Genomic DNA, 12,863 nt, shown 5'->3' with positions numbered 1-12,863 from the left:
CCCCAGTGCAGACCAGATGAGAGCTATTCCCCTAGATGAGCCCATTTACTGACCGTGTGATTGACAGGCCAAATACCCCGTGATTGACAGCAGAGTGGAGGCACCGTACCAGCCATCACTTAGAGAGGGCATCGCTCAGGACCCCCCCCAACCCCCCCCCCCCATTCGGTCATGGTCCTTTAGACGGCCATCTCTCAGGAACATCCCCCAATACCTCCACCTCCCCCCCCCCCCCATGGTCCTTTCGACAAACATCACTGGGGGGAGGGGGGGGCTCTGGACACCCCCTAATACCCCCTAATACCCCCCAATCTCACTCACGGCGCTTCAGAGGAGCGGCCCAATCAAACAGAACGCCATGACATGACAGGAAGTGACCCGGCCACACAGGCCTCTCAGATTTATTATTCTTCTTCTTCTTCTCTGGAGCAGGGAATTAAGACCCGAACACAACCTTACACATGGTACTGACCCGAACACAACATGGACCCCTCAGCCAACTCGCCAAACAGAACCAGCACAGAACTAACACCAGCAACTACAGAACAGAACTTAAAAAGGGTCAAGGGTCCAGTAGTAAACATAAAAGAGTAAACAGTAAACACAAAACAAATCAACATAAAGAGTAAACACAAAACAATCAACATAAGCAGTAAACAAACACAAACAGGGCACCAAACCCAAACACGTATTACAGGGCGAAGTACAGCTCCTTCAGAACCTCAGCGGCCGCCAGCCGGCCACAGCCAATCAGCAGCTTCGACAGGAGAGTGCGGAGGTGGGGCTCCTGAGGACAGAGAAGGAAGAGACCGTGTGTTTGTGTGTGAGTGTGTGTGTGTGAGTGAGGGTGTGTGTGCCAATGTGTGTGTGTGTGTGTGTGTGAGTGCGTGTGAGTGTGTGTGAGTGTGCCAATGTGTGTGTGTGTGTGTGTGTGAGTGAGTGTGTGTGAGTGAGGGTGTGTGTGCCAATGTGTGTGTGAGTGTGTGTGAGTGAGGGTGTGTGAGGGTGTGTGTGTGTGTGTGTGTGAGTGTGTGTGAATGAGGGTGTGTGTGTGCAAGGGTGTGTGTGCAAGAGAGGGTGTGTGTGCAAGAGAGGGTGTGTGTGCAAGGGTGTGTGTGTGTGTGTGAGAGAGGGTGTGTGTGCAAGGGTGTTGGAGGTTTTGAATACACCAACCAGGTTCAGTGCACTGGTGTCCAGCATCAGTGAGTCTGATTTCATGGCTCCATCAAAGTCCGGATGATGCAGCTGTGAACACACACACACACACACACACACACACACACACACACACACACACACACACACACACACACACACACACACACACACACACACACACACCAAATATTACAACCGGGATCAATCCCAACATCAACCATCACAGGGTGTGTGGCCAGCAAATAGCCTCAGACATGAAGTCGCTTTGTGAGGTGAGTGTGTGTGTGTGTGTGCGTGTGTGTGTACCCAGAGCAGTAGGCAGCCGTAGGCGTACATGTCGCCGGTTGCAGTGGTGTGTGTGTGTGTGTGTGTGTGTGTGCGTGCGCGTACCCAGAGCAGTAGGCAGCCGTAGGCGTACATGTCGCTGGCTGCAGTGGTGTGTGTGTGCGTGTGTGTGTGTGTGTGTGTGTGTGTGTGTGCGTACCCAGAGCAGTAGGCATCCGTAGGCGTACATGTCGCTGGCTGCAGTGGTGTGTGTGTGTGTGTGTGTGTGTGTGTGTGTGTGTGTGTGTGTGTGTGTGTGTGTGTGTGTGTGCGTACCCAGAGCAGTAGGCAGCCGTAGGCGTACATGTCGCTGGCTGCAGTGGTGTGTGTGTGTGTGTGTGTGTGTGTGTGCGTACCCAGAGCAGTAGGCAGCCGTAGGCGTACATGTCGCTGGCTGCAGTGGTGTGTGTGTGTGTGTGTGTGTGTGTGCGTGCGCGTACCCAGAGCAGTAGGCAGCCGTAGGCGTACATGTCGCTGGCTGCAGTGGTGTGTGTGTGCGTGTGTGTGTGTGTGTGTGTGTGTGTGTGTGTGTGCGTACCCAGAGCAGTAGGCATCCGTAGGCGTACATGTCGCTGGCTGCAGTGGTGTGTGTGTGTGTGTGTGTGTGTGTGTGTGTGTGTGTGTGTGTGTGTGTGTGTGTGTGCGTACCCAGAGCAGTAGGCAGCCGTAGGCGTACATGTCGCTGGCTGCAGTGGTGTGTGTGTGTGTGTGTGTGTGTGTGTGCGTACCCAGAGCAGTAGGCAGCCGTAGGCGTACATGTCGCTGGCTGCAGTGGTGTGTGTGAGTGTGAGTGTGTGTGTGTGTGTTAGAGCATGGATCTGGACACATTTTTCTGTCCGAGCCCGGCCCGGTCCGACAGAATAGTAACCGAGCCCGGACCGAGACCGACAGCCATTAACATTTTTTTTTTCGAATCCGAACCGAGCCCGACGGAATTAATTTCTCAACTCTCAACATAGTAGCCTACTAATGCACATTGACGTACGTCTTTTATGAATATCCTGGCTTTAATAAACTGGGGCATCCACAGTTAAATGCTCTCTCTCTTACAAACAAGCGCTGTTAAACGCACAACCGTACACAATAAGGCCAATAAGCATATTTAAATTAAATTATTCACATTGCAAGAACGTTTAGTAAAATGTTGCGGCTCCTTTAAGAGGAGCACGTACAAGGACAAAGGGGATGCATAGTTTGGATGTAGCGACAAACATTTATGTGCTGTAACAGTGTTAAACAGTATGTGAGTAACGTGAGCTTTACTAAAGCATATTAATAGCGTGTGTGATGTGTAGCTATTTCATCCCGTTTGTTAACCTTTCCTGCTGTCTGTATTTACTTACCAGCAGCAGACGTAAAGGAAAGGGAATTAACCCCGAAGTTAAAAACATGTAGCTAATCTACTTCGGCCGTGGAACATTTTACTCCCCTGCAAACTACTATCAGAGACAGACAGCAGGCAAGGTTAACATACGGAATGAAATAGCTACACATTACACGCGCTATGCTTTAATAAAACTCATGTTTTATGCTACACTAACGGAGGCACAACAGACAAGTCTTACCATTGAAGATCTTTTAGCACGCCGACGTTTTACATCCAACCATCGAAGTTTAATCCGTGTTGTTGAGGAGAACGAGAGTTGCATCAATCATATTTCATTAAAACTTCACACTTCTTACATTGGATATATCCAACAGCCTAATTAGAATCTGCATCGTCTACTAAGCAGAAATATCTCCATACAGTAGATTTCCCCTCGTTTAGTATGATTTTACACTCTCCAGATGACAGTTTCTCTTTAACTTTCTCCGTGATGCCATTTTGCCACCTGTAATCATGTTGTCACGGGCATAAACAAATTCCCGCCACGGGAAGAAGGCTGTTATCCTAAAATTTAGGACCTAAATGTGATTTATTTTATTCTCAAAAACGAACTTTTGCATCATGTGAAGCAGACAGTTGGCTTCACTTTTTATTAAGATATTTTAAATTTGGAATGTTCAATGCATTATCGCGCTGATGTGTCGAGCCCGACCCGAGCCCGCTTATACATTTCTAATATTTGTCCGAACCCGGCCCAACCCGACGGGTTCCGACGGGTTCCGACGGGCTCGGGTCGGGTATCCATCCTCTAGTGTGTGTGTGTGTGTGTGTGTGCTTACCCAGAGCAGTAGGCAGCCGTAGGCGTACATGTCGCTGGCTGCAGTGGTGTGTGTGTGTGTGTGTGTGTGTGTGTGTGTGTGTGTGTGTGTGTGTGTGTGTGCTTACCCAGAGCAGTAGGCAGCCGTAGGCGTACATGTCGCTGGCTGCAGTGGTGTGTGTGTCGGCCTGCTGGTTCTCCGGGGGAAGAAGGCTGATGTTTCCAGCCTTCATGACTCCATCAACACGTCTTTGCTCCTAAATACACACACACACACACACACACACACACACACACACACACACACACACACACACACACACACACACACACACACAAAGAAAGAATCAACGCTACACAAACCATGTTGTGTTTGTATGCCCATTATAGTCTCGCTTTGAAACACACACACACACACACACACACACATCTCAAGGCCAACAGCCATCTACCCCTGCTGCATTTCACACACACCAATAGTTTCAGTAACCCACGTGTACTTTCCCCAGACACCCCTCCCCCACACACACACACACACACTCACTGGCGTTTTAGTGAGGTCATAATCTCCCACAATGCCGTGCTCTCGGTTGGAGACGAACACGTTGCCGGGGTGCAAGGCACCATGGGTAATTTGGGCCGAGTGCAGAGCCTGAAGGCCAACAGCCACGCCTCTCATCACCATGACGACCTCCTGAGGAAAGACACAAGTTAGAATATCAACAGCCACGCCTCTCATCACCATGACGACCTCCTGAGGAAAGACACAAGTTAGAATATCAACAGCCACGCCTCTCATCACCATGACGACCTCCTGATTAAAGACACAAGTTAGAATATCCCAGGTGGAGACGCTCGTTAGAACACCAAACAATTAGATTAGATTGTTAAAATAGCTAGTAACTATGCTGGTTAATAATTAAACACTAGTAACTATGGTAACGCTAATTAAACACCTAGTAACTATGCTGGTTAATAATTAAACACCTAGTTACTATGCTGATTAATTAATAAACAATAGTAACTATGCTGGTTAATAAATAAACACTAGTAACTATGGTAACGCTAATTAAACACTAGTAACTATGCTGGTTAAAAAATAAACACCTAGTAACTATGGTAACGCTAATTAAACACTAGTAACTATGCTGGTTAATGATTAAACACTAGTAACTATGGTAACGCTAATTAAACACTAGTAACTATGCTGGTTAATGATTAAACACTAGTAACTATGGTAACGCTAATTAAACACTAGTAACTATGCTGGTTAATGATTAAACACTAGTAACTATGGTAACGCTAATTAAACAGTTGTAACTATGGTAACGCTACTTAAACACTAGTAACTATGGTAACGCTAATTAAACACTAGTAACTATGCTGGTTATTAAATAAACGCTAGTAACTATGGTAACGCTAATTAAACACTAGTAACTATGCTGGTGTATAATTAAACACCTAGTAACTATGCTGGTTAATTTAATCTTACAGTTAAAGATTAAAGGCATAATAATAATAATAATAATAATAATTAAAGGTTAAAGGCTCACAGGGCTGGTGAGGGGACTCCTCTTCTGGACGAGCCTCAGACTGCTGTTGGGCAGATATGACACCATGACATACGCCAACGGATCATTCTGGAAACACACACACAGTGAGTGCGAGTGAGTGAGTGAGTGAGTGAGTATGCGAGTGAGTGAGTGTGTGTGCTTGTGTGTGTGTATATACATATACTCACCATATATATACGTATATATATATATATATATATGTGTGTGTGTGTGTGTGTGCACCTACCTTCCCGTAGAAGAGCCCCAGCAGGGGGAGGAGGTGGGGGCAGTTCCTCTGCGTTTGACGGAACAGCGTGGCTCTTTCCAGAACCTTCTCCTCTGCATCCGCTTCAACACAGTAGCCCTGAAACACACACACACACACACACACACACACACACACACACACACACATGAATAAAGCACCTTCTATTCATTAGGTCCATGTTGAAAGATTGAAATGACAGGTTTCCACACCAGAGCTTAGCTTCATAGGACATTATCTACTAACAAACACATGCGTATTATCTCTTGACACACACACACACACACACACACACACACACACACTTACCTACACACACACACACACACACAAACACACACACTCATGTGCCTACACACACAAACTCACTCACTTGCCTACACACACACACACACACACACTCACATGTCTACACACACACACACACTCACGTGTCTACACACACACACACACACACACACTCACTCACTCACTCACTCACTCACTCACCTACACACACACACCCTCACGTGTCAACACACACACACACACACGCCTACACACACACAGACATACACACACACACACACACACTCACGTGTCAACACACACACACACAGACACAGACTCACACACACACACACACACTCACACACACAGACATACACACACACACACACACACACAGACATACACACACACACACACACACTCTCCCTCTCTTATGTGGCAAACACCTAAGACTGGCGGCAGGTTGGGCTGCAATGGCAGATAAGCAGGAGAGAGAGAGAGAGAGAGAAAGAGAGACGGAGAGGGGGAGAGAAAGACATTTTGAAACATTTAAAAGTGCCACTATGCCAATCCCATGACTTTCTTCATAGGCAAGCCGTCATTACTCAAAGCTCAGCCGCGGGCGCTTGTGTGTGTGTGTGTGTGTGTGTGTTCTCACCTTCAGGATGACTCTTTGTCCCAGGTACTCTGAGCAGAGTAGAGGCCTTCTACCACTCAGCTCCCTCATGGGCTCCGTGTCCATCATGTCCCTGTCCAGAGACTTCAATAACACACCACCAGACCTCTACACACACACACACACACACACACACACACACAGTTACAGCAGTGTCCATCATGTCCCTGTCCAGAGACTTCAATAACACACCACCAGACCTCTACACACACACACACACACACACACAGTTACAGCAGTGTCCATCACAGGGGTTAAAGCAAAAAAAAATCCTGAGCCTGAACTTTTTTTTCTAGGCCTATGTGGGTGAGTGCGAGGGGGGGGGGGGGGGGGCGTCCTGTGGCGAGGACACATTTACAGGGTCAAAAAACAAACAATCAAAAAAAAAAACATTTAGAAATGAATGATGGCAGATTATGGTGGGACTTTTGAAACTGCAATCCCAAGAGGGTCAGCAATACTCCACCTCACTACAATATGGTACTAACACATGTCGCATTTACGATTTCTTTTGATATCAAGTTTTGCTGCTAAGCTTTGTCCTTGGAAGATTTCAAGATGACCTACAATCACAAGGTGACATGTTATAAGGGTATGTGAAATTCAGTCAGTGAAAGAAGATTGGATTTGCAACCATTTCATTTGAGGATATATGAAAAAGGACAGTGATTCACTTTTTAAACCGTTAAAGAGCAACAGTGAGCTGTAGAATGTAGTTTTATATTGCAACATTTCCATAATTACTTCGTTCAGAAGAAATAATCGTATAATAAAATGTACATCTTTTATTCTAGCATACAGTAGCCTAATTGCTGAGGCATTGGCTATATTCATGTTCCTGCCTGGCAAGTGTTGCGTTTTTACTGTGTTGTATCTTCAACAAAAAAACGAACGAGGACATTGTCCAGGTTCTTGTTGGTGGCTTCGTCGACATTTAAGGAAAGCTTTAGCTTTTCCGAAATACGTCTTTTAAACTCTGGTGTTATGCCGTGTGTGTTAAAATAGCTGGCATGCTGATTGGATATTGACAGTTTAGTCAAAGCAATTTTGTATTCAGCTATTTTTTGGCATAAATTCATCAGGGGTTGGGCGAGCTTGCCTGGATTGTGTTCTGCGATGAACGTACACACGCATATTTTCAGGGCACATTAACGGTCAGTTATTGATGCCGGAACATCAGATGTGGTTGTTGCTCCCAGTAAAAGCGTTGTGTGTTGGATAGCACGAACAGCTGCTCTACGAATACGTGGAAGCACTGGAAGCACCTTTTTCCCGCTAGTTGCATACAGTAGCTTTCTTGAGCACAACAAGAGAGCACCTGCTTCTCTTAACTTCTTACACCGGCTACCAAAAGTCTTACCGTCCTTCCCTATCTCTTCTATTCATGCCCAGCGCCATTTCTTTTTCAATCCTTCATCAACTAGGAGGGCATCTTCCCAAGGATTCTTGAACTTACTCTGCTTCGGTCTGACAGTATCTGTATCTCTACTTTGGCATCTACGTAGGCAGAGCGATACAGAAAAGTCGGTGGTGAAAGCACATTTTCCCAAGACCCGCCCTAATCTACTTCTGATTGGCTAATTATGTTCTTTTGACAGCCTAAGAGTTGTGCTTTTTTCATATCATTGGCAGACGAACTCATAAACTCGAAAGTAATGGTGATAACGAGTTTTCAATATAAAAAAAAATATATATATATTAGACTTTTTTCCCGCAGCCAAACGCTGCACGCCGGAAATCCGGCACGGTGCCGGAATACTTTAATCCCTGCCATCATGTCCCTATCCAGAGACTTCAATAACACACCACCAGACCTCTACACACACACACACACACACACACACACACACACACACACACACACACACACACACACACACACACAGTTACAGCAGTGTCCATCATGTCCCTATCCAGAGACTTCAATAACACACCACCAGACCTCTACACACACACACACACACACACACACACACACACACACACACACACACACACACACACACACACACACACACACACACACACACACACACACAGGTGTGGTCCTCACCATGTAAGAGAGGATGTCTGCATCAGGGTGGAGCAGGGGAAGCTCAGGGAAACCCTTTTCTGTCAGAGCGACCAGCTTCTCCTGTACACACACACACACACACACACATTACAGTATGCAAACACACACACACACACACACACACACACACATTACAGTATGCACACACACACACACACACATTACAGTATGCACACCCACATTACAGTACACACACACACACACACACACACACACACACACACACACACACACACACACACATTACAGTATGCACACACACACACACACACATTACAGTATGCACACACACACACACACACACACACCCACATTACAGTACACACACACACACACCCCCATATTGTAGTACGCCCACACACACACACACGCACACACAGTACGCACAGACACGCACATTACAGTACGCACACACATTAAAGTATGCGCACACACACACTACAGTACACACAGACACACGCACACACACACACACATTACAGTATGCACACACACATTACAGTACACACACACACACATTACAGTATGCACACACACACACACACACCCACATTACAGTACACACACACACACCCATATTGTAGTACGCCCACACACACACACACACCAACATTAGTGTACACACACACACACACACACGCACACACAGTACGCACAGACACGCACATTACAGTACGCACACACATTAAAGTACGCACACACACACACTACAGTACACACAGACACACGCACACACACACACACACACACATATTACAGTATGCACACACACATTACAGTACACACAGACACACGCACCCACATTACAGGACACACGTACACGCACACACATCACAGTATGCACACACTACACAACACACATTACAGAATGCACGCGCACACACACACACAGTATGTACAAACTACAGAACACACACACACACACACACACACACACACACACACTCACATATTCTCTGTGCTCTCTGCTGATGTGCTGGAACAGGGCCTTCCTGGTCTCTGCCACCTCCTCCTTCTTCTTCAGAATCTCCATCAGATCCTGTTCCTCTGCCTACACACACACACACACACACACACACACACACACACACACACACACGATGGCACACTTTTCATGGGCGCCACCAACATACTCCGCTCTGTTGCTCATCCCCCAAATGCATGTTCCTCACAAATGTGGCACTGTCATTTAAAAGGAACTAAACAGTCTTTCTAACGGTATCAGATTTATTGCCAAGAAGCATTGTTACAACTAAGAAATAATCTCCCAAAACACAAATTGTGCTATGTTTAGTAATTATAACATAAGTATAGTGTAATATTCACTAATAACTATGTAGTAAATATAATGTACAGTTCAGAGTTCAAACAACACAGTGGCCGATTAATCTGGACTGAATAAGTTACCAGGCCTGGAGACTAACTTTTTGGCTTTAGAGCACTGTGCTCCTAACCCAGAAAAATTGGGAGCACCAGCAAATATCTAGGCGCACCACTATTAAAGGCGTGCTGGAAAACCGTTATTCTGTCACTTCTGTCACGGGTTTATAAAAACCTTAAAGTCCTGTAAAGAGTGACGGCCATTTTTCAAAGTAGCAGGTTGCCTAAAAATATGTACGCCAGCTCCCTCCAGCAACCGCAAATTAACAAAGAGGACGGACCACACTTTGTTTACAGATGTGGTGTGTGTTTTTTTTTTTAAAGTTACAGAGAAATAGACACTGTACTTTTCCGATAACACCGTTATTGTAACCAGCAATAATGGTTGATGTGATTTTGCGTGATGAGGCGTCAGTCAGCCGACTTTCTAACACTAGCACATTACCCTAACGTTCCTTCAGCTTACCACCGTCACATGTAATAGTACACGCCATCTTAAAAGACCTCTCGAATTCACCCGACGGTGATTTTACTTTTAGGAGTTAGGGCAAGTGATGTAAACGGAGAACAAATCATATGCAGAGTGCGTTAGAGTTGTGTCTGTGCCGCATAGCAATACAGCTAACTTGTTCAACCACCTGAGATTTCACCACAAACCACAGTATGATGAATGCATTAAGACTGATGCTAACGTTACCCCACTGAATCAACGTCCATCTCCAATATCAACCCAGAAAATCATAACAGCGACCCTGCATAGCGCGACATGGTATTAATCCCAAATGTATTTATATTTAGCTTCAGGTGAATAAGAACCGTATACGTTTTATTTTGATGCAAAGATTTGCACATTAGCCCATTATCTAGGCGCAGGCCTTAAATGTTTGCTTATTTCTATAGGCGCACGTGTGCGACCATGATTTCAAATCAAGTCGCACGGCCAAAATTCCAGGCACATATGTGACGCAAGCCCTGGTTACAGAGTTACACTGTGTGTTCACACAACTTAGAGCATGGGTATGAGTGTGTGTGAGCGTGAGTGTTAGAAAGGCCAGTGACAGTGTACGATGAAGGTGTATGTGTGTGTGTGTGTGAGTGTGTGTGTTCCTCTTCCAGAAAGCTAGCTTCCATCTGTTTCCAGCGGAGTTGAGTGTGTGTGTGTGTGTGTGTGTATGTATACCTCTTCCAGAAAGCTAGCTTCCATCTGTTTCCAGCAGAGTTGAGTGAGTGTGTGTGTGTGTGTGTGTGTGTGTGTGTGTGTGTGTGTGTGTGTGTGTGTGTGTGTGTGTGTGTGTACCTCTTCCAGAAAGCTAGCTTCCATCTGTTTCCAGCGGAGTTGAGTGAGTGTGTGTGTGTGTGTGTGTGTGTGTACCTCCTCCAGAAAGCTAGCTTCCATCTGTTTCCATCTGAGTTGTGTGTGTGTGTGTGTGTGTGTGTGTACCTCCTCCAGAAAGCTAGCTTCCATCTGTTTCCAGCGGAGTTGTGTGTGTGTGTGTGTGTGTGTGTGTGTGTGTGTGTGTACCTCCTCCAGAAAGCTAGCTTCCATCTGTTTCCAGCGTAGTTGTGTGTGTGTGTGTGTGTGTGTGTGTGTGTGTGTGTGTGTGTGTGTGTACCTCCTCCAGAAAGCTAGCTTCCATCTGTTTCCATCTGAGTTGTGTGTGTGTGTGTGTGTGTGTGTGTACCTCCTCCAGAAAGCTAGCTTCCATCTGTTTCCAGCGGAGTTGTGTGTGTGTGTGTGTGTGTGTGTGTACCTCCTCCAGAAAGCTAGCTTCCATCTGTTTCCATCTGAGTTGTGTGTGTGTGTGTGTGTGTGTACCTCCTCCAGAAAGCTAGCTTCCATCTGTTTCCAGCGTAGTTGTGTGTGTGTGTGTGTGTGTGTGTGTGTGTGTGTGTGTGTGTGTGTGTGTGTGTACCTCCTCCAGAAAGCTAGCTTCCATCTGTTTCCATCTGAGTTGTGTGTGTGTGTGTGTGTGTGTGTGTGTACCTCCTCCAGAAAGCTAGCTTCCATCTGTTTCCAGCGGAGTTGTGTGTGTGTGTGTGTGTGTGTGTGTGTACCTCCTCCAGAAAGCTAGCTTCCATCTGTTTCCATCTGAGTTGTGTGTGTGTGTGTGTGTGTGTACCTCCTCCAGAAAGCTAGCTTCCATCTGTTTCCAGCGTAGTTGTGTGTGTGTGTGTGTGTGTGTGTGTGTGTGTACCTCCTCCAGAAAGCTAGCTTCCATCTGTTTCCAGCGTAGTTGTGTGTGTGTGTGTGTGTGTGTACCTCCTCCAGAAAGCTAGCTTCCATCTGTTTCCATCTGAGTTGTGTGTGTGTGTGTGTGTGTGTGTGTACCTCCTCCAGAAAGCTAGCTTCCATCTGTTTCCAGCGGAGTTGTGTGTGTGTGTGTGTGTGTGTGTGTGTACCTCCTCCAGAAAGCTAGCTTCCATCTGTTTCCATCTGAGTTGTGTGTGTGTGTGTGTGTGTGTACCTCCTCCAGAAAGCTAGCTTCCATCTGTTTCCAGCGTAGTTGTGTGTGTGTGTGTGTGTGTGTGTGTGTGTGTACCTCCTCCAGAAAGCTAGCTTCCATCTGTTTCCAGCGTAGTTGTGTGTGTGTGTGTGTGTGTGTACCTCCTCCAGAAAGCTAGCTTCCATCTGTTTCCAGCGTAGTTGTGTGTGTGTGTGTGTGTGTGTGTGTGTGTGTACCTCCTCCAGAAAGCTAGCTTCCATCTGTTTCCAGCGTAGTTGTGTGTGTGTGTGTGTGTGTGTACCTCCTCCAGAAAGCTAGCTTCCATCTGTTTCCAGCGTAGTTGTGTGTGTGTGTGTGTGTGTGTGTGTGTGTGTACCTCCTCCAGAAAGCTAGCTTCCATCTGTTTCCAGCGTAGTTGTGTGTGTAGGCTCCTGATCTTCTTCTTGACGGAGAGGAGCTCAGTAAGAGAGGGGGGACCAGCCACCCAGTGGACAGCCTCCTGCTTGAACTACACACACACACACACACACACACACACACACACACACACACACACACACACCTTCTTAATGGAG

The 12,863-nt window shown here is 46.4% G+C and overlaps 1 protein-coding gene across 1 annotated transcript in view; it reads right to left on the bottom strand.

Moving 5' to 3' along the window:
- Window positions 1-691: 691 nt before the first annotated feature.
- The window catches only part of stk31 (serine/threonine kinase 31), a gene marked incomplete at both ends in the record, with an annotated part of 37,224 nt that continues 25,052 nt past the window's right edge, over window positions 692-12,863 (bottom strand). Inside the window, 10 exon segments of the mRNA XM_080858162.1 lie at window positions 692-787; window positions 1,174-1,245; window positions 3,755-3,883; window positions 4,171-4,320; window positions 5,180-5,266; window positions 5,427-5,543; window positions 6,373-6,498; window positions 8,444-8,524; window positions 9,414-9,515; window positions 12,665-12,796. Of these exon segments, the coding sequence (XP_080714288.1) occupies window positions 692-787; window positions 1,174-1,245; window positions 3,755-3,883; window positions 4,171-4,320; window positions 5,180-5,266; window positions 5,427-5,543; window positions 6,373-6,498; window positions 8,444-8,524; window positions 9,414-9,515; window positions 12,665-12,796 (1,092 nt within the window).

The sequence above is a fragment of the Sprattus sprattus genome, assembly GCF_963457725.1.
Source record: "Sprattus sprattus genome assembly, chromosome: 19".
Classification (NCBI taxonomy): Eukaryota; Metazoa; Chordata; class Actinopteri; order Clupeiformes; family Clupeidae; genus Sprattus; species Sprattus sprattus.
Note: the sequence above shows the minus strand (reverse complement) of the source record. Positions and strands in the feature narration are given on the sequence as shown.